Raw genomic sequence first — 23144 nt, 5'->3', positions numbered from 1 at the left:
GCAATACGACAAATCGACATACTTTTCTCACAATTATCACGCACCGCGTAATCGGGCAACGAAGGAAGAAAAAAAGAAAAAAAGAAAAAAGACGAAAAAGAAGCACACGGGACGAAGAAAGAAAGGGAAACCGTTCCGTGCCGCGCGGTGTTTCGCCGGGCGATTACGGTCGACCATCGAGGAATTCCACGATGAATTATCTCGATCGACTACACGCGCGCACGTTGCGTCGGGAAACGATACAAAGGGAGCCCGATGCGTTGGACGGGCGCGCGCGCGACGCACACTCGCGCGAGAGTGCAGCGCCGCACGGCGATATGCATCGGCGGCCGAAAAAGCTCGGAAACCGGCCAGGAGCAGGCTCAGCGGCTTAAGTGATTTGCATGCGCGACAGGTGCACTGCGGAGTCGGTGTATTACGTGTTTAATTCACGTGTCTTGCATACTCTGCACTCCGATTCCACTGATTTCCATAATATAACCACGCGCGCGAGAGAGAGTCGAGCGCCGACTAGATCCGATGGATTTTTCATGCACGCGAAAACGCACACCCCACCGCTCCCCCTCGCCCCCCGCACCCCTCCTGTCCGCCCGTCGTCGATCGTTTGCGCATATCGACCGCGCGTCCCGCGACACGTCAGCGACGAACCGACGAGTCGCTGCCAACCGTGTCGCTTCTTTCGAATTCCGTGCGAGTCTTTGCGATTCCAGTTGTCGCGTCGCACGGTCGCCCGTCTATTAACCCTTTGGCGCTTCTACGGTGGACAGCGACGTTCTTTCGTCCGAATACAAATTTTGCGCGGTCGCTGATCGTAATTATTTAGACGAGCGAACCTCTCGCCAGGACAAAGGCACTGATTTGTCTTTTTCCGAAAATAAACGTAACAAAAAGTACGAGTTTTCGGATTTGCATGGAAATTAGTACGCATGGATTTTCGGGAACGCTGATTGCGAATCTGAAAAGAGTTACGAGATTCGAAGTGGCGTTAAATCGCAAAATTTTTAATTACGCGACTTATATAATCAAAGTTGGAATGTTTAATTTTGTATGTAATAACAGTACGATTGTTTTCCGTGGTTTTACGCTTGCAATATATGTATATTCTTCGTTTTTCCTTTACTACGGATTCGATAGTTATAATAGAAGAATAATTATTTCTGTTACAATGCAAAAATGTCCGTATTATTATGTCGAAGGACCGTGAGTCCGGCGTTCGATACCAGAGTTGGCTTGGGAAGAAAAGTAATTAGACGTATAATCGACTCTCTCTGGAGTTCCATACGTTCCAGGAACTGAATAGTAACAATCGCTGATCGACAACAAAACGAAGAGATGTGTGTAAATACGTTATTGTTTCGAGAACGAAACTGGAATCTGAGAACGTTGATTCTGAATTTTCATGCGTAACTGCTTAAAACGAGGATGCACCTTAACGCAATCATGTGAAATTATGCTTCTTATTAAATTGAATTCCTGGTGAAAACTATATAGAATCTTGCACGGATGAATTCTCGAAACCTCTTACGTAATTCGTTAGATGAATTTTCACGTAATTAAAGCGAACGCAAAAACGTATTCCAAAAAAGTAATTAAACATTTATGAGATTATTTTGCGATAAAATTAAACACTTTTCTAGAAGAATCGTACAATTATGCTTTACGATAAAAAATAAAATACAAATATATTTAAACAAAATAATATAAAAAATAATAATAGCAGACGATTCTTTCCACACTCTAATTTCCTTATTTTCCATCAGCTTCCGCACTGGCAGACTGTCCAAATCAGTCAGCCGTTTAATTAAAACACTTTTCAAACGTTCGTATTGTTCGGAACGCGCGCGAGTTATCACACAGTTATCACAGTATCATTGTATGTATTAAACGTTTTTAGAATACACCGTGAAATTAATATGGGAACTAATATCCTAACGAAGCTAATACTTGAATATTTCAAAGGCGTAAACAATCTCCGTGGAAATTCGCGTGTGCGTACTCTCCTGGTTGCTTGTACGCGGAGAACTCATCGCGAAGAGCTCGATATTTATTAACAGGTACGTGCATATAATTGTTTTTGCCTCTTGGAAGTCGAAACGCCGAGGTTTCGAACGCAAAGCTCGACACATGTATTAATAAAAAAAAAACTAAAAAAAAACAAGGGGAGAAACAGGTTAAAAAAAAAAAAACAGAAACCGTGAAAACAACGCGTATTTTCCCTACAATGTTTCAAACTTTTAACGACCGGTGTCCTGTTCGATAAACCGTGTACGTGGTCGTACACGTAGCCAGGCAGACGAGAGTCCTGTGTGTATGCGTGCGCGCGCGCGCTCGTCTGAAAGTCCACGGGGTCATCCACCAGTGGGGAGGCCGAGGCCAGGATGCACACCGCGCTGGAATTACGTTCTTCGGGATTAACGTACCGAAAACACGTTTACGTGTTTTCTAATTGCCGGCAGAAGAAACTGTGAATGGCACCGATACACGGCCCCGTGAGAATCGAGAAACGATAACGCAGACCTTTGCACTCTTGGCCGTGCTTCTTTGCGTCGCGCGCTTACATTTCCCCGCCTCTAACTCATCTTTTTCTCCGCACCAACCCTCCAAACGCATCTCGCGTTGCCGTTTGACAACATTCCAATATTTTCGAACGTGCCATAAAAATGATACTTATCGCGTAACACCGTTCGTCGAGTTCAATTTGTTCCAGGCATAAAAAAGGGTATAAAAGATAATTAAATAAACGTACCAAAACAAATGTTGAAAGCGTTTGAATCGAAAGTTTAAATATACTGTTCGGCCACCACAGGGAAAAATTTAATTACTCAATTTTTTTTCTCGAAAATGGTTAAGATTTCGGGAGTATGTCTAATGACCAAAAATGATTATAATTCACCCCTATAGCTAAAAATAATTTTTTTTGAAACGATTTGAAATTTTTTAATTTTGTCGAAAAATTTCACACCTATTCGAATTTTTTTCTCAAAAGTGGGTAGGATTTCGGGGGTGTGTGTAATGACCAAAAATGATTGCAATTGACCCCCGCAACCGAAACTGATTTTTTCAGAATAATCTGAAATTTTTTAATAACTTTTTAACGAAGTCTTAGTCAAGAAATTAAGATTTTTCCCAAGAGTGGCCGAACACCCTGTATATAGTTATCGGGATAAAACAATAGCACTTAGATATTCGTAGGGGATTAACGATTATCGGGCTATAACAATCAAGAATGTTTCGAAACGGTTCATTTCGTAGTATTAATTAACATTTAATTGATCGTGCGAATTTCGAACGAAAACATGGCAGCGGGCCAGCTTCGCGAGTCACGTCACGTTGTATTGGTAAATCGACTCTTCTCTCTTTGTCTCTCTGTCTACGCGCGGACGTGATTGATTTCTGATTAACCGGTAAAAATATTTGCGACTTCCGTTATCGTTCGTAATTGTCGCGAAACGCGGGCCCTCAATTATCGCGTCGCTGTTACAAATTGCGATTTATATATAATGCAAAGAATATTCCGCTCGTTTAATGAAAATTACCCCGAGAGCGTTACGTTACGGCTGTTCAATATTAAACGCGAACGAAAAATGAGGGTGGCGATATAAAACATTCATCGCGAGTACCGTTAAACGTAATGGTCGAACTTTTAAAGGAGTTCCAAGCAATTCGAAGATTTCATCCGAGGATCTTAAATCTTGCGCCACGACGTATGTAATGAAACCGAGCTTTTATGTCATAAGGTTAAACGTTTTAATTAAATGGCGTTCATATTTCAGGCTTCCACATTCAAAAATACATATTACGAGTACCAGCGTGAAGTTATTTCTGGCTTTGAAATGCGTATTAACAAAATTCCCAAATGAAAAATTCAATTTATTGCTCCTTTGGACGTCGTTGATAATGTATTGATAAACGTGTATTTATTGCACCATGGAAAGCTGTTTTATTTAAAATTGGCTTTTTAAATATTTCTCTGCATTTCGACGTCTGGCTCCCGTGGCCCCTTGGGGAAATATTAAATTCTAGATTATACCGAAATCTCGTTTGAAAACATAATAATTGATATAAAATAAAAATCGATTGGAGCAACAGTCGTTTGTGCGTATGGCTTCTATAATTTGATTTTAAACAATAATAATTCTAGCATAATACTTGAATTTTTTACGGATCGGAAGGCACAAACGTATTTACGATATATTTTAAGAAAGGAAATGCGTAAAAACGCATATACTAAGCATTTTAACGGTAAAATAAATAGAAGGGAGCGCGTTATCGTACACCTGATAAAGCACGGATCCCGTGACTAACCGCGTACGTGGGAACGGCCGCTTAAATGATCGAAGAGAAAAAAAAAAATAAAAGACGAAAAAATATCGGTATTATAGCGTCGGGCGGGGAATATACAGCTTGGATATAACAGGCGCATATTTCGATAAAAATGTGAAACCGCGCAAAGGGTTAGTCGAAGCGAGTCAGTATTATTCCGCATGATCCGAGTACGCGAAGGACGCAAGGAATGCAAAGTTCACGATACTCGGGGCACGATTGAAAAATTTCTAAACGGATCCAGCATCCTACATTATGAAAAGTTTCCACCGTCCTGTATATATGATTCCCCCTACCCCCAGCCCGTGCTTCTGCACCTCTTCCTGGATTCCTGGCGAGCCTCGTGAAGTTTTAATATGCGCGCCTGGCTCCGAGCATCGATAACGCGTCCAAGATAAATAGAAAATGGCGGGGAAATGCTTGTCGGGGCCGCCGAAGTCGGGACAAACTAATTGTACGCGTTAGAGAGAGCCCTCCCCCCTCTCACCCTGCCCTGCCGGCCGCTCGTCGTGAAACGAGAAAGAGAGACTCGGTATCCTCGTGCAACGAGATTCCAGTTTCTCCGTTAGCCGTGAGACGATGCTTCGAAGGGAAAGAGAAACGAAGAGGGAACCGGCGAGGGGACAGGGGGAGCCACGGGAGAGACGAAGCCCGAGGTACGCGCGGCAAGCCAACAGCCTAACTCGTCGAGGTCGGGTCGAATAATAAAATAAAAGAGTACGGCGGATGGGGTGCAAGGTGGTGGCGTGGCAAAGGTAGAAGAAACTTTCTGCTACGGGAACACGATGGGCCCCGATGGCCGCCGCTGCCGTTGGAAAAAGATGCGCCCGACGAATCGAGCGAGCCCCGAGGGAGAAAGAAACAGAAGGATCCGGCGTTGCCACATGCTCACTGAATTTCCGACCGGTCAAATATAAAGGCCGTCTTTATACAGACCGCCCGTGCTATGCAACTTGCTTCGAAAACTCGCATCAAATTCTTGACGTCTCATTAAACATCGTCGGATTTCAAGGAGTTAAACGGGGGTACGCTGCTCTCCACCTTGCCCCGCTCAGACTCGTTCCAACCAAACCTAGCGTCGTGACGTGTCGAAGCAACGAATCTCTTTTGACGCACCGACTTCTCTCTCTCTATTCCCCTTATTTTTTTATTTTATTACGCTTAACCATCCGTGCACAAACGTTTATTCTTTCTTAGCGTGCGCCAAGTGTTTATTTACCGCGGGAACCGTAAGCAAACGATCGAAATGCTGCCAATGACTCCTTTCGGGGCAATGGTGGAGGACCAGCGAAGGCACGATGTGTCTCGTTAGAAATTTTTATCGTCGGGCGTGACATTTACGACGCCATAACGAACGGTCGGCCACCGGATCCATTACTGTTATTGTTGGATATGCCGCGAAGAAGAAAAGGAACGTTAATATTCATGTCGGCATCGGTACAAGCCAGGTCTGCTCACTCGATCGCAATTATTTTCCTTTTACCTTAAAATTATTTAATATCGAAAATCATATTACAGCGGATTCTACTGAAAAAGTATCAGTGTTTAAATTGCAAAATAAACAGATATCTTTATTGAATGGTACGAGTTTTTTCCCTTCCTGGCAACGAGTATTCGTATGCTTGCTTAATTTATTTGACGGCTGAGTAGCCCTGACAGCCAACAAAAAATCAATCTGTAATGATAATTGAGGGCTGTCTTTAAAGCATACGCCCGTAAACATAATTAAGTTCCTATTCATCACGATACCGGTGCATTTTACGTTTTTTTTCTCTTAACGCTTACGTTTATGCTCGGAATTTAAATCACATTTACGAATAAACATTCTTTTATCGTAACTCGAATCTCGTTAAATCGAAACCCTCTATAAATTACATTGTTATTCGATTTCTTTCGAGGAACCTCGATAATTACAAAAAAAGGAAAAAAATGAATAGTTAATTCAAAGCTGCACGATGCACGCTTACGAAGAATTTGTAAACAAAACTTGATCGGAACATGGGACATTCTCACTGTGTGGCCAAATAATCTCTATCGCTAAAGGTATTAGCCGCATCGATAAGGGTTTTTTTCACTTTAATCGTGCTTCTGCATAAATCATGACAGATTAACAAAGGCTACCGAAAGCACGCGATAGAACTTTTGAAAGAGCTCGAGCCCACCCCGAACGATTCACGCCGACAAGAGTACATGCAATCAACGTCAGAAGAATTTTATGAGAGGATCGTCAAATACAGTCGAACCGTCGTCATCTGCAGCTCATTTCGTCACTCCGAACAAAGTGCTTTGGTATAAACCGATCGATGGCCGCTGGTCTTTTTCATTAACCACCTTTTGGCTAATATTTAATTTACTCTCGGTTCGCTCAAAGTGGAAAAATAATATATTTCGTCGTGCAATCGACGTGGATAATTTCCTGAAAATACAGGTTAAATTTTACGAAAAAGAATACGAGGATATAGTATTAAAATCTCAATTATAACTAACGATCTGTCTTTGTAATTCAATACAATTAGAATTCCATTCACGTATAAAAAAATATTACAATAAGTCAAAGAATATGAATTGTCAAGAGATACTTGATAAAGCTGCACTTGTCCAATGTTTTTAGCGAAATGAATTTACGTCTATGATATTCGAGCGAAATTTTAGTTAGATATTGTTACACGAGCTAATTTAATTACTACGAAATCTAACAGTGAAATTTACTTTTGCGTTGCGTATCCATTTTCACTCTCGGAGTTTGCGATGTGCTCGTCGGAAGTAAGAGAAACTACCAAATTCACAGAAATATCAGACGCCTCGTTTCATTGTTAACATTTTCAAAAATTTCGACATTTTATTTGTCCATGTTGATAATTTTATATCAATCCCATCTTTTAAAATTCAAGTTTCGCGTAAACGTTTATGGTACGATTTCCGCAAATTAGTTAATGAAATTACATGTTCCCCGACGAAACACGTAAACCACGCTTATAACTGGCGATTAAGGAGTTAATCCAATTGCGTTTCATAAAAGAGGACATTATTTTTAATACGTGGCATACAAAACGATACGCGAACGTGTACTTCGTTTTATTTGTCCATTCTGTATTGCAAAATGCATTTAAAAAGATTAAAAATGTTAATCTTATTCGCACACGAGTAAAAAGATTGATAACTTCTACCACAAAATTCGATTAAACAGCAAACGCGATAAGAATTTATTAACGTTCATCGCAAACCGGGATAAAATCTTTACACGATCAGAACTCGTTGCAAAACTGTACGGTGCATAATGTAAAAGTTAGTATTAATATAGTTACACCTATAATTATCGAACTAATACTCAAAATCATGAAAGTTTATTACACAACACATTATACAATGAAATACAAACTTTATGCAGAAAGTTACTTTCAATTTGAAGGATAACCTTTATTATCTAGAATTACTAAAGTGCAAACATAATCGTATCAAGAGTATTATAGTGTTCGGCTACCCCTGGGAAAAATTTTAATGGAGGATTCTAGAGGCCAAAATAAGTCGAAAATCAAGAATACCAATTTGTTAATGAAGGCTTCTTTAAAAAGTTATTAACATTTAAAGTTCCACCGGTTCTGAATTTTTTTCTCGAAAATGCGCAAGATTTCGAGGGTATGTCTATTCACCAAAAATGATTGTAATTGACCCCCGCAACTGAAAATAATTTTTCCAGAACGATTTGAAATTTTTGAATTTTGTCGAAAAATTTGTCCACCTTTCTGAATTTTTTTCTCGAAAGTCTGAAGGATTTCGAAGGAATATGTATTCACCAAAAATGATTGTAATTGACCCCCGCAACCGAAAATAATTTTTCCAGAACGATTTGAAATTTTTTTTTTCGTCGAAAAATTTAGGTAATTAGATTTTCGGTAAGGAATTTTTTTCTCGAAAGTGCGTAGGATTTCGGGGGTATGTATAATGACCAAAAATGATTGTAATTGACTCCCTCAACCGAAAATAATTTTTCCAGAACGATTTGAAATTTTTGAATTTAATTGTTAATAACTATTTAACGAAGCCTCCATGAAGAAATTGGTATTCTTGATTTTCGTCTTATTTTAGCCTCTAGAATTCCCCATTAAAATTTTTCCCAGTGGTGGCCGAACACCCTATTCGCATTAAAAGTTTGTCTTGGTCAGGGAAGAAATTATAACTTTTATAGGTTGTTATCAGCGCTTTACACTGATCTTAATAATTGTCATTGACATTAGGAGTACTGTAAAGTAACAGTTGTGGCAGTCACGTGTAAATAATCCATGATTTATGAAAATCCTTATTCTGTAACTAGGCTAAGTAAACGTTTCCTACAATATGGTTTGTAGATACGTTTTGACTATGACTGACGGTTACGTGTCTTGTCAGCGACACGTGCAAACGCTCTACTTTCGGCCCGTTACGAGTGTTGCACATTACGGCAAAATATCCACACGGAATCAGATCGCGGCGAACGCAATGATTTTCCCGTTATTCCGCGCTTCAGCGAAACGTTTTACCAACAAACATTTCGCGTTGGTTACAAGAACATTGTCGCACTCGTAAATGAGCAATACTTGACGCGATTTCTCGTTAAACGACGATACACGTGTTTGTCTTTGCAAAAAGGTTGGAAAATGTCGAAGAGAGGCACCTGTTACCGGTTCGCGATATATTATTTTCGAGATATCTTAACGGCGCTATTAAACGCGGGTTAAAGAGGTCGTTCACGCGAACGAGCATTTATTTTCGGGTAAATGGGATTCCGTCGAGTACACTTGTTCGGAAAGAATACGCCCATCCGCGGGTAATCGCGAAAGACGGAGACGCAGCTTACCGAGAACGTAGACAGAAACGCGACGATTCGTTTCAACGCCCCGTAAGCTGACAAGCATTCGAAGGTCTGTCATACTTTACGAGGAATCAAATTTACCATATTCCTGTAACGAGATGAGGAGGTATTCAACGAACGCGCTTCGGTTTCCATGGAAACTGTAATTTATCATTTGCTCGCTTACGTGGCGTGACGCTTGAAATCAACCGGCGGTCGACACGTTAGAAGAAAAAAAATAGGTAAAGGTCCTCGGGAATCCGGACGAAAGAGCACCCGTGAACATTTAGCAACAATAAACTAGTACGGAAAGGGTGGCGCGACATCTTTTGCAGCGTGGTGGTAGATCTTCCGAAATTGATCGTGCTTCGCAACGCGCATACTCTCATTACTACCTGCATATAACAATAAATGGACTTTTCCCCCATGGGAAAGGACGGTGATACATGTGCGGAAGATCGTGTACGACTGACACGATCCCACCACCGTAAGCCGTTGGAATTTTTGTAAAAGAAACCGCGCGCCGACGACCGATGACAACGCAACGACGATTGTTTTCGTACGGTAAGAAGAAAAAAGAAGAAAACGTCGAGGGTGCGTCTAGTCATAGATGAAAGCATCGACAGACGATCGTTTTGCTTTAAGGGAGAGAATGACTACAATGTACACACACGCACCGACTAATGCTAAGCCACTGTTCGACGTACGATCATCGACACCGTGCGCGATACGAGTCTCGTTTAACTATGCCTGTACTCACCGATGGCCACGTTCGTTTATCAGGAGGGTAGAATCCAAGAGGTGAAACGAACAACCGATATATCCAGTGTATTCAACGATTCGCTGACCGGCACACTACGATGCACGCTCGACAATGGCTGGCACACATTTAAGTACACTGATGCACACTGGTTGATGTACACGCACTCTTCCTCACCGTGGTGATAGAAGCCCACGATTCTGAACGACAGAGCGGCAGTTCGACACGCGCAAATCAAATTTCACTGATCGTAACTGGCGAATAAGTCGTCCCGTGATTTGCCAGCGTTCCGATCAAAGAACCCGAACCGCCTCCACCGTTATCCTAGGCCCACGGTGGCCATTACACTCGTCGCCGCGACGAGAGAGCGTGTTTTGCTTTTTTCCAAAGGGACCAGCAACTCGCCCGCTACGAGGCCGTGGAAGCGACTGCTCTCGGGAGATTCGCGGTGCGGTCTCATCGACCAATCGTGGACCAGCTTTCACCGAGCGCCATCTTGCCTACCCGACGCACAAAGGGGCCAAAACCCGAATGTTTGCGTAAACGTCCGAACCTTAGCCACCCCTACCCGATCGACGTATCCTCCTCTGGCTTTTCTCATCCCTAACTTTCAATACGGATTTTATTGTAGGATTATCCATACTCCCGTTTCCCAATTTTCTCTCCTAGTGTGAATCAATTCGTAACTAAGAATCGTATTCTCAGTAACGAGTAGTACAATAATGCCCCATTATTTGATGGTTTCTCAAACGTAATTAAAGTTTTCCAAAATATTAACGATTGCTTTAACGTTGAGCAGTTGAAAAATATATTAAAATAATTATCTTTTTCTAATTAATGAACTTTCAAAATGTTTTCAGTCTTCCTATCTGAGTAATTAGCAATTGCCTTTTACGTTTATATTAACTTTCAGATAATATTTTATGTATTTTCGTAATTTTTGTTATAAATGTGTCATGAACTCTTTATACCGTGTAATCAATACAATGCTTCTATTATTATTTTTTTAATCAAAGACTTTGTAATACTGATATCGAAGGATAGTTGTAATATAAAAAATCATCAACAATGTATTTAAAAAACGCGATAACATTTTTGAACTTCTTGTGATTATACAAATGGTGCCACCTTTAGAATGGAACAACGAATATACCCAGTCGGTAAAAGGAGGTTAGAATAACACATGCCGCAACGCATGAAGTTTTTGAGGTTATGTACTTTTGAGGTTATATAGAATTCGTACGTTTTTAGTATAGGGGAATAAAATACAAATTTGTAAAATCTTTTGGCTATGGAGGAGGCGAGCGAAAAAAAACATAAAACTTGGAGCGACGAAGAACGCTTAGTACTTGCTTCGAAATTGGATGCCGAGTTGGACGAATATATAAGTAATTTAGAGAAGAAAAGCTATACGGAAGGATGGCCAGAAGATCGGTGGCAGGAAGAAATGGAAAAGCATCCTTTCTTCATGAAAAAAGTACCCGAACCAGGGGAAGAACTTTCTCCTTTAATGGAAGGATTGCAACAACTCAAATATGGGGAGGATGAGAACACACCCGAGGGTTTGAATTCGTTTGTTAATATTTTTGCTATGATGGTAGTACTAATTTTTATTGGAGTAGCAACATTTGATTTCCATCACCTTTGTAGAGTTAGCAAATAATTATAAAGAGGATGGAAACTTTAATTATAAGTATAAGAAATATAGATTGGCCATTTTAAGTTACACAGAAGGTATAAGGACCAAATGTAAAGAAACAGAATTATTAGCTCAGCTCTATAACAATAGAGCTGCTGCTCATTTCATGTTGGAAAATTATCGGTATATACATTGAACTGTACGTTATGCTATTCGTTGTAATTGTGCCAGATACTTACAATACCTCCACGTAAATTACAGATCAAGTTTAAATGATTCCAAGCATGCTCTAAAATTAAAACCAAACTATTCAAAAGCTACGAATAGAGCTGCTACTTGTTGTTTTCGTGTTAAAGACTATGATCAGTGTATTGATCTCTGTGATCAATTGTTAGTTGATTCTCCAACCGATAAAACGATATTAAATTTAAAATCACAGGCTGTAGCTGCAAAAGTAAGATATATCTTATGCAGAACTTTTAAAGATGCTTGGAGAATACAAAAACTGTAATTATAATATTTATAGGAACGTTTAAAAAGAGATAGAAGGAAATTAGATAGATTAGAAAAGCAACTAAATAAAGAAGAAGAAGAATTACTAGACATTATCAAAAGCAAGGGTATTAATTTAGAATCGATCAATGGGAGAAAAAATCCAGATTTAAAAGATTTAGAACCTAGAATACCGCAAATAGCACAAAGCAGAGTTCATCTAGATGCTGAAAATAAACTTGTTTGGCCGGTAATGATCTTATATCCGGAAACGAAACAAACGGATTTTATACAAAATTTTCACGAGAGCACATTGTACGTTTTTACATTGCATAAGCGTTTTAATTTTTCCCCAATTCCAAAATGCGTAAAGGCGTTCTTAATAACTTTGATTATTTAGGTTAATAGAACAATTAGAACAGCTTTTTAACGAGCCACCAGAATGGGACTCGGAGCGACGTTATACCGTCCAAAATATAAATGTTTATTTCGAGGGTAAAGATAAATATTCTGTCCATAAAGTAAATATAAACCATTCTTTAGAGAAAATACTACGGGATGAACGGTAAGATCGGAAACTAAAATGCAGAAAACTGTCTAAACATTATGATAATCAAATTTTGTAAAATCATGTTGAAATCAATTTTAGATTCGTTGTACGAGGAGGAACTCCAGCATTTTTAATACTCGTAAAATCGAGCGAAGCAGAAACGCAATTTTTAGCAAATTATACATAATCTTGTTACACGTGATCTGTAAATAAATTTATTACTAAAGTCGATAATAGTTTAATCATTATTCTGACCTTTCACTCGCTTGATCGAATACTGTTTGTAAAAGTCCTTTAGAATTTTTTAATGAATGTAAATTCGCGGCAAGTGAGTCCCGGTTCGTATTGTATGAAAGGGACCGGCAAAGAAAGAGAGGCTAATGTACGATCGGGAGGTGGTGCCACCTGCAGCACCTGCTGGAGCCAGATGGGCATAAAGAGTCAGGGCCTCAGTCAGAAATTCAGTTCAAGAGACGCTTCAGAACGTGTAGATACGTCCCGACGCGGTAACTCTCGAAACAGTACATTAAAGTTGTGCTAATACGGTGACGGAAAAGTGCTGTGCCAAAAACACGATCGGGTGTACGAAAGATCGGTTCTTCGTTCGTGGATACCGAAGGTCATTCGTTTCAAGTTCGAATTAAGGATCAAGGGGACCTTTGCGGCGTGGGAGAGAAGCGGAACGGGACGCAAACGATGCCAAAGCAATGCAGGCAAACATTTTTTCCTTTTTCGTCATTCCTTGCCATCGCGATATGTGTCTTTTTGTCATTCAACGACAGTTTGAAACGATCGATAATTGATTCTATTAGTCACGCGTTGCACCGACGATCGCGAGATGCGGAATGTCCTTTTCTCGAAAAAAAGAATTACGTTTAATCGTTGATGGTTCGAGCTTAATCCGGCATTAATTTCTCGGAACGACAAGGAAGGTAATTGATAACCTATTTAATGGATGTTCGTTATATTCTTTATACACGCAATGGCGTATTGCTTAATTAACGAGAATTAGTTCGCTTTTATAATACCGAAAAGAGTATCTCTTCTTTCGCGTAATTTTACGAAACAATGGTGAATGTCGTGTCCTGTCGATATTGCAAGGTCGATAAACATCGCGTGCATCCGGGTTCAGTCGGTTTAAAAGAAACAACAGTTACGGATGACCGAATAGAAAATAAAAAAGAAGTGCATGCATGAAGTGAATCAGTGTCGGATACGCTACAACTGACGTGATGTTATTAGTACATACCGATGAGACAATGGCGCGCGTTAAATTATTCATGAGGTCATTGTTGCATCGTAACGCAGATTCAAACGTCGAGCAGTTTGAGGCGTGATGAAACCGCTAGAGTTTGACCCGTTGATATTCGATCGAAATTACCAACAGTTTCCATGTTACTGGCTTTAATCGAATTTCTTCGTCTCGCGAAAAGCTGATTCGCATTAATACCAGATGCGTTTCGCACGATGTAAAATTCACTCGTGAGAAAAGCTTGATATAGACCAATTGTTTCTGGATGAACCGTAAGGAAATAATACGTACTTTTTTATCTGAATTCGTACGACTTTTCTCTCGTCTCCCTCTCTTGCACTCTTTCTCTCTTACTTTTATTCTCGCAAGATGGTTGTCCTTCGACAAATTGATCTCATCCGGCCGCGGTAAGAGAGAAACGGGCACGACATCGATCGTTCACAGCGAATCGATTTAATCGAATCAGGGGAGACGTCGATGCCACCGATGCAAGCAAAGGCAGTGTATTTCTGTCGCGATGTCGGTAATGAGTTTGTCCCTTGCCATCTGGGGAATAAAATAAGTACCTATTGCTCGACGATAAGCAGGTGTGCGGTATCCTAACTACGTTATTCTTGCGAGTGCATACGTGTCCGTGCGAACTCGATAGATCCTGCTCGAACGCGAATCGACATGGTTGACACGATTGTTCCGAGTCCGGGTAGAAATTGGGAATCTGTGCGTAGTGTGAATTTTGAGACGTGAATCAGCCAGTGTCCGCAACTTCGTTATCTCCGAAGTCGCGTTATGTGAATCTAGCGGACAGGGCCAAGCAAGGAGGCTGGTTCTCGAAGAGGTAGGGGCACGGTTACGTGACCTAGTTTCGCAGGTTATGGTGGACCACGATGCATCTTTGTTACGATGCCCCGAGGCAAATGGTTGGCGTACAAACGTACGGTCAGTAAAAAATTTGTCTGTACAACATACCTCGAATATTTTAATCTTGTATAATATAAACGACAAGCAACGAAGTGTCGGAATATGATACAAATTTTTGAATTCACACGTAAAGTAGATTCTGTCCGCGGATTCGTTTGCCAAGATGGCGGTTCAAAAAATCCGTTAATCGATTCTGATTTACGAACGAATTTACGGACAAAGTATAAACGTTTTTTATCTATTATTCGCGAATAAAACTTTCAAAAGACCGATCACGACTTTCAATGTGTACGGATTATATGGATGTAAAAGTGACCGAGAACTTTTCTGCTATGGACGAAGGGAAATGTTTGTCCTTGTTACGCAACAACTTTTACTTTTATTTCTTAAAAATTTTATTCAAATTAAAACTTTTGTTTTTCGTTTATCTGTTCTCGTTGGAACTTATAATGTGAGAACTTTTATTACGAAAGTTTCGTTTCGGCTGTATCAACGATTTCTATTGAAAAAGTTTCATAGATGTTTCTGAAAAATTTCGTGAAAAATATTAAAAATACATGGTCAAGGGTAATAGGAGTTTATCGAAATTGAGGTTATGGATATTCGTGAAATAGAAACTGTCGGACAAGTGTGATTTTTCTTGCGCAAACGCATTTATTTGGCTACGTCTGTATGCTCGACACAGTTGCGTCGAAAGAGTTGCGTCAGCCGGGAAGAAAAATCCACGAACCGAACCGGTTGTAACGACGAGTCAATCTGTCGAACAGGGGAAAAAATTTCGAGATATCATGCGCGAGATGGCATCGCGTTACTGCACAGAGACATACCGAAGATCGTTGTCTCGTCTCTGTGTCGACGAATGGCAGGAAAAAGAGAAATTCTCTGTTAGAAAGAAGAACGGGACCGCTGGGAAAATTCTACGTATACGTTTCGTGCAAATCACAAAAGTTCGTGAAATATTATTAAACTGATTCCAGTAAAAGAATTTTAGCGTTATTTTCGCAACACGAGTGTAACTACGTATTTATGGAAGTAAATTTAATAGGATTCCATAGAATATCTAATTTCGATGGAATTGTTTTTAGAACGAAATGACCTCGAGACAATGATATTCGATACATGATCTCTACGCTTTCTCCTTTGCCATAATTAGTTTGGATGTAAACACGCCTAACCCAGACCTAACCCCACACCCAATATTTAATCTATTCGCTTGTGAAACATAGGGTTCCTTTCTACAGTTAAATGCTTCTACTTAACCTTTTATCCTTGGAATTAAAGAATTTGTTCTACAAGACGTGCAATGCCATCTACTTTCATAGTACTTTCCCCAACCATCTTTACTCTGCTACCTAAAACAGAAAGTGTTAATTATCGTTGCTTTCGTTTCTTTAACATATCTGAAACAAATTTTAAGTTCAGATAAAAGTTAGACAATATTTTACGATCTCGTTTTTCCACGATTACCATCGCCTAGATGTATAAAGTAGAAGCCGTTGTTTAGTCCAGTGATTAAGTAGGGCGATTCAATAAGAAGCGATGGAAATGCATAATAGTGATTTTTCTGGGTAAAGAAGTTTTAAAAGTGTCCGCGTCCCTTGCTTTTACCTTAACGAGAGTGTTGAAAAAGTTGCTACGAAATAAGAGAAAGTCGACTGAATATCAAGATGCTTTTTGCAGAATGCTGATTTTCTTTTTGTTTCCGGTGGAACGATCAAAATGAACGAACCATTATCTCGATAGAGGGCATATGTGGGCAATGCTACAATAGAATTACACTCGGATGCGTTTCATCTCATGCAAGACCGCGATGAGCAGACGGATTCAGATCGGTGGCGGCTCTCTCTTTGTCAATTCGTCCCTGCTTCCCTATTTTTGTGCCTTTCGCTTCGGCGCTCTCCTCCTTCCAGGTGATGATGTTTAACACGAAGCTTGGCTTGTGTGTACAGTCACATCGTGACACGGTCTAACGGCATTCAGTCGACCTCGTCATCCAGGTCCTCCTCAGTTACGCACATTCCGCTGTTTTCCTTGCTCTTAAATGCGTTTCTGCAATTCCCTCGATGTACATTTCATCTAACAATAAATATTCCCGTTAAAATAAGAATAAAAATTCTATTTCTTTTGCACGAGGTTTCGAACGATATAGCGTGAAATTAATTATATCATTTAATGTTTGAGCAAAATAGGTAGTATTTTGAATCGACTGCTTGAATTATTTAAGTGTCAAAGGCGATTGCAAAATTGTTATGCTAGAAATACGCAGCAATTCGGTCAGGTTACTTCTATTTCATGGTGGAAAATGTTGACAGCGCTGTTACAGAGTTAGGTTATGTCACGTTGGTGTTTGGTTGAAAACGATTAATAAAAAGAGACAAACTATGTTGCATAATGCTCATTTACTGTGAATTAACGGTCGAATAAATTTGGATTAAAAATGATAGTATCAAAGGAATACGATTTAATATCAGGGATATATAAATGGAGTCGAGGATATATTATTTATAACTCTAATTGACTATTCTTACTCTCTCGTTAATTTCCTTTTCTCGAGCAGGCGTGGTCAGATTTGAATAATTTTTTAATTTAAACGCATTTAAAAGAGATACAGAGTTGATGCAACATTGATATGAGTTTTGTACCAAGAATAAAAATATAGCTTATAAATAATGGATCTATAAATTTATACGGAATATGTAAGGATCTGTTTTAAGTTTATAAATTCATAGGAAGAGTTTATTTTTGCGAAGTTATTTATATATAGACAGTTTCAAGAAGAAGTGACATACTGATATCAAATATACACGACTATGACACACATTTAGATGTAACGGTAGAACATTATTCCTGTTTCATGTATTCGTTACATAATTTAAAATGTACCGAATACCAAAACTGTATAAAACGCCGTGCACTTACACAGCTATCGAATATGAAATGCTAATATATTCGACAACCACTGACCAGGTAATTACGAGATAGCCAAGTACCCAGGATGTACCCAACGATGAAGACGCATAAATGTATACAGGGTGTTCGGCCACGCCTGGCAAAAATTTTAATGGGGCATTCTAGAGGCCAAAATAAGACGAAAATCAAGAATATCAATTTCTTGACTAAGGCTTCGTTAAAAAGTTATTAAAAAATTTCAAATTATTCTGAAAAAATTATTTTCGGTTGCAGGGGTCGATTGCAATCACTTTTGGTCATTACACACACCCCCGAAATTCTACGCATTTTCGAGAAAAAAATTCGAGAAGGTGTGAAATTTTTCGACGAAAAAAAAAGATTTCAAATCGTTCTGAAAAAAATATTATTATCTGTGGGGGTCAATTACAATCATTTTTGGTGAATAGACCTACCCTCGAAATCTTGCGCATTTTCGAGAAAAGAATTCAGTACGTGCGGAACTTTAAACGTTAATAACTTTTTAACGAAGCCTCCATGAACAAATTGGTATTCTTGATTTTCGTCTTATTTTGGCCTCAAGAATCCCCCATTAAAATTTTTCCCATGGTGGCTCAACACTCTGTATACCGTAATTGCAAAGCTAGGGAATGCAATCTGTAAATAGTTTTAAATATTTAACAACAAATAGAATAACAATTAGTGAGGTATTCGTTGTTTAAATACTCCTTGAAAAAATTGATTGTCCCTTAAATTTCGTTCTTGAATCTGCTTATATTTTTTTTATTTACAATCATAATGATTTATAATATTCAAACTCGTTTCGAACGAGCCGACAAGTTGCGCATTTTATCAGAATTTTATTTATTATACTAAAAATAAATCGTCCGTAATTATTCATCCAGTGAAAATTCAGTTGAAAATGTTTCACGAGATATATTAAATATTTTATTCGGCTCGCGATTGCTAGGTAACGATTTATTTTCAAAGGAACGCTTTTGCAAAACATTTTGCCAATCTCAGGCCTCGGCGGTAATAGTTTCTTTTCCTCCCAATGAAAAGGGAAATGCTTGCGCGAGAATTAATTTATTCCCGATCGTATCTCTCATTACCCCGTTTCAAGATAAATCCGATCGACGACCGTCATCGTTACCCATTAACATAACTGGTATTAATGACACCGATGCTGCGTCAAGGTTTCGATTACGAAAATCGATGCGGTGATCATTGAGACCAGTTGCTTTCCACCATCGCGTAACTTGCTCCCGTTTTCAAGCGTGAAAGCACCGTTTCGGTTATCTACGATTGCTCCTCGGAAAACCCAACTTTTTCCACGTTTCATCGTGTCAGAAATTAGAAAAATAATATCGAACAAAGCAATTTACATCAAATAGGAAAATTGTGTTTCTATTTGTTAATTACGAAAATTTTTTCTATATAATTGTAAATTAGTCTATAAAAGTTTAACGTTTTTCGACCCTAAGATTGTCTCGTTATAATGTCTATTATACTAACTGTTTTCTATTTAAAATTAATATGTATAAAACTTGTTTTAAACGATCTACACGCTTGACCGCGCAGTTTCTTGACTGTGTAATGTCCAAGTATTATAACTAACGTTCCCTATAAATCGATATATCGATGCATTTATCGCACATCGTTTTCATTAATCGGAACCAACGGCCCAAACGTAACGAGTTGGTATATTGTTAATTATAAAAGCTGAGTACAATTGCAAAATTTCTAACGACGATACGACGAATTATTGGAATTATCGTCTGTAAATTATCTTCGTACCTTCGATCGATCCAAAACGCGTCGTTTAAATAAAAATGTCTCGATCGAAATGTTTCGAACTACATCTGACATATTCGAACGTTGGCTGCATCTCTCTGCGCGCTTCACAAACGCTCTGCACATCGTTTGTACGACCCTGGCCCACCTTTGATATTTACGAAGCAGTACGCGTCGAGTATGCATTTTATTAACCGACATATTTGGACAATTTATGTATAGAACGAAAGGATAGCCGGAAAGCTTCAAGTATAATTGTGCACGCGAAACGAGTTTATTGCGCGGTTCGGAGGAGGTCGTGCAAAACGAAGGAATAACTAACAAATGAATTACGTTGTAGTACAGAAATGGAAAACCTGCGGTCCCTTCGCATATTTTTCCAATTACGCTCGAAACGACTGCATTGTGAACGAATAACGAATGTAAACACATAGATATTATGTCAAAACTGTGTTCTCGTTTGCTCGGTAAAATAAGTACGTAAACGTTTGTATAAGTGTTCTGATAATCAGAGCGTGAACGCCGTGAATATTATTCATTTATTATAATGAACTAGCGGTTATCCGTGGCTTTGCCCACGTTAAAATCGTTCTAGCTGATCCAAGTTTTTCTTAATTCTCTTTTAATCGTGTTCTGCAATGAAAATTTGTATAGAATAGATAAATATATGGCGTCGCCTCATAACATTTGTTAGTTTGTAATCGAGTGTAATTAAAATTATAATGCCCAACAGGTGACGTTTAATAAGTTATACAGTGGTAGCTTAATCTTGAAAACATAAGTTTTTACTGGTCATTATCGATACTTAAATTATGCTTGATTATTTTTAAAAGCAACACGGTCGAAACGTTGAAATGCACAAAAATTATGAAAGTGTTTTTGTTCCTATTTAGGGAACGTAAATTCGTACGGGAATAAAGGAAGCAGGATGTTATGGTCGAGTAGCCAGGAAACCGCGACATATTAGCAATGTTAACGCATAAAAACGTTTGAAGTTTGCCAAAGAGTAACTAAATCACAGAGTCTTTAAAAAAATGTAGTGTTCAGCGACCAGTTAAAATTCAATATTCGTTTTTGTATGAATTTGGCAATTAGTTAAGCAATTCCACAAATATTCCACTACAATACTTACGAGAATCTGTTTAAAAAACAAAGATGACCGTTACTGTGGCTATGCTATTTCAGAGTTTCGTTCCGTGATCCAATTAAAAATTTATGAGGTCATTTAGAATTTAGGTAAACACGTAACTGAATATCCGAGGAATGATAAATGCATGTTCCAGACAGCATTATTGAAAGCTTTAGTCTGGAACGGGTAGATACGCCATCACCAAATCTATTGAAAGAATGCCAAAAGGCTTGAGGAGGTAATACAAAATCGAGGACATCAAACGTCATAGTAGACACGCGTATATATTTATATTTATTACTTTTAAATTTGATCGAACAGTCGATACAGTTCGACAGCTTATTTTCAATACACGGGCTGCTAAATTTATTATTTTGCTCACTCATAAATCATTGTCTGTTAATTTTCGTGAAACGTACCATTCATACCGGTCGTTAATCTTGTGTTTGTTATGTCTCGATATTTAACGAAGGAAAAATACGTTCCTCGGTATTATTAAAATTAAAAAAACCGTTATTTTCTAAATACGTTTCCAAGTACTCGAATTATCTGTGGCAAAATAACACGAATTAGCAAACAAGAATTCAGTTTTATTGAGGTTAAGGAGCCTAGAAGTCCTGGAATCCGCGAGAACTTTCCAGTTCGAGCCAATAATTCTAGTTACTTCCAGGCGACGTAATCCCGTCTGGGACCGGTATGAACGGTAACGGAGGAATATTTAAACGATTTGTAAAAAGCGAAGCGCCCGCGTAACACGTGGACGCGTGAATGCAATATATTACGTTGGCGCAATTGCTGTTCCAGTTACGTCAAGAATGCTACTCGACGGCGTTATTCATGAATACCAACGTAAACTCATTTCGGAAACATTGACAAATAACTTGGAAAAGGGCTGTAGGAAACAATCGAACAATATTCGGCGAACGATCGAAATCCCACGCGGAAAAAGTTTATTACGGGGCCCGTTAACAATTCACGGTCCACGACTCGATAGACCGATCGACGCGCAGAGTTCAGGGACGCCATCTTTCTTCCACGTTCGCGTAACATTAAGAATTTTACAGCTTGATGGGAATTTCGTAGAGTCGATTTGTTGCGTTAACCCTTAAATGCATGATTTTTCCTTTTTAAATACAATAAATTGAAACAGGTAGATAATTAAACATAGATTAAGGGAAAAATAAAGAAAAATTTTTTTTTTCTAAAAAGTATATTTTTATAAAGAAAACTTACTGATGTAGATCTACATCAGTATGCATTACAGTTACTATTAATAATGTACCCTAAGTACTATTCTATTATACGATTGTCTTCGAATTAGGCTTACTGCAGTGAATGAAAATCTTTGAAACAGTTATTTCTCTGATTTAGACACAACGGTACATTACATTTGGTACATCATCTTCCAAGCCATCCTCAGAAATATTTCCATCTTCTAAAGCCGCCAGAAGTTGTTCTATGTCTCTATCTGCCAGTTTACGGGACATTCTGGAAAAATAATTATAAAATTCGAGTCAATAAATTACGTATCTATAACAAATAAGTCAAAAATAAAAAAATATATTATACCTATAGTAAAACTATTTCTTGTCGATTTTGCATACTGATGTATTTCTACATCACAATTATACCGCAGATATTTACAAAAACTGTTATTGTATTCTAAAAAAAATAACGTAATGTGTTCTGCTTACCTGTATCCTCTTGTAAATCACTTTTTGCACGTAATAATACTATTTAGTATCCACTAAAATGAAATTACAATTTCACCGCCAAAGTGTGTATTTGAAAGTGTTGCGCCAAACTGCCAAATTTTGTCAGTTAAAAAAGTGAACTGCCATATCATGAAAGTTTGCGTTCAAAAACTAAGATAGATATTTTTAGCACCTATTAAAAGTAAAAAATACTGTGTTTGAATTACCGTTTAGAAATTATGTAAGGAAGAAAACACTGATGTACATATACATCATCATGCATTTAAGGGTTAAAAACTGAATAACGACGGTACTATTTAGGTGGCAAGTTATTCGAAATTAATTATTATCATTGAGAGTGAAAAATCTGGTATTAAACGCCAGATGTTCGAGCCCCTTTTCGCTTCAGGTTTCCCGTTTCTTAGAAATCTCCGTCGCTCGGGTTCCCCATTGTTATGTGTATCTCATTTTCGGGCGCTCTCGACTTACGTGCGCCGCATTGTTTACAGTTGACACAACGCGAAACGGGCGAGAGGAAGAAAAGAGTTACGCCCGCGAAGCCGTTTCCGCGAAATCTGGACTCCGACCGGCACTCGAGGAGAATCCCGAAGCATCGTAGATACAAAATCGCGGGACGTCCGACACAATAACTTCCAGCGACGCGACGGGATGGGGTGGGGTAGAGGGGTAGAGGGGGGGAGAGGGAGACCAACAGCCCAGAGACACGACGGTACATGTCGTGACACAATTTCCGGCGTGTACGTGTGCCGTTCGTTGGCCGCAGATTCTGCAGTTTATTACGGATCGAAGAGCCGAGAGAGCTTCACCCAGTTCTCTTTAAATCGTCACGTTATCGCT

General features: G+C 38.9%; 3 protein-coding genes across 7 annotated transcripts in view; 2 read left to right on the top strand and 1 right to left on the bottom strand.

The window, feature by feature from the left end:
• The window catches only part of LOC143342968 (uncharacterized), a 155457-nt gene extending 145115 nt beyond the window's left edge, over positions 1–10342 (bottom strand). For all 3 annotated transcript variants that reach the window (XM_076767339.1, XM_076767340.1, XM_076767342.1), the window contains exon 1: positions 9912–10342. The gene's annotated coding sequence lies outside the window, so the exon portion shown is untranslated. The remainder of the gene's footprint in view (positions 1–9911) is intronic.
• A 757-nt stretch (positions 10343–11099) lies between these two features.
• On the top strand, positions 11100–12826 carry Dpit47 (DNA polymerase interacting tpr containing protein of 47kD). Its single transcript, XM_076766156.1, has 6 exons — positions 11100–11473; positions 11562–11733; positions 11812–12004; positions 12077–12357; positions 12443–12607; positions 12692–12826. Exons 1-6 carry the CDS (start codon positions 11203–11205, stop codon positions 12777–12779), a joined length of 1170 nt encoding a protein of 389 aa, XP_076622271.1. The 5' UTR covers positions 11100–11202; the 3' UTR covers positions 12780–12826.
• Positions 12827–13052: 226 nt separating this feature from the next.
• The window catches only part of LOC143342631 (clarin-2), a 29824-nt gene continuing 19732 nt past the window's right edge, over positions 13053–23144 (top strand). For 2 of the 3 annotated variants that reach the window (XM_076766733.1, XM_076766731.1), the window contains exon 1: positions 13053–13305. The gene's annotated coding sequence lies outside the window, so the exon portion shown is untranslated. Of the gene's footprint in view, positions 13306–14542; positions 14781–23144 lie in introns of those variants that run through there. The other variant, XM_076766732.1, reaches the window with a different exon arrangement.

The sequence above is a fragment of the Colletes latitarsis genome, chromosome 6 (genome assembly GCF_051014445.1).
Source record: "Colletes latitarsis isolate SP2378_abdomen chromosome 6, iyColLati1, whole genome shotgun sequence".
NCBI lineage: Eukaryota > Metazoa > Arthropoda > Insecta > Hymenoptera > Colletidae > Colletes > Colletes latitarsis.
Note: the sequence above shows the minus strand (reverse complement) of the source record. Positions and strands in the feature narration are given on the sequence as shown.

Excerpts from the sequence above, each read along its gene's own strand:
- Dpit47 (XM_076766156.1), top strand. The coding sequence starts at position 11,203 with ATGGAGGAGGCGAGCGAAAAAAAACATAAAACTTGGAGCGACGAAGAA. Across the intron at positions 11,474-11,561 it reads GGATGAGAACACACCCGAGG|AGTTAGCAAATAATTATAAA; the intron begins GTTTGAATTCGT and ends TCACCTTTGTAG. Across the intron at positions 12,608-12,691 it reads AAAATACTACGGGATGAACG|ATTCGTTGTACGAGGAGGAA; the intron begins GTAAGATCGGAA and ends AATCAATTTTAG.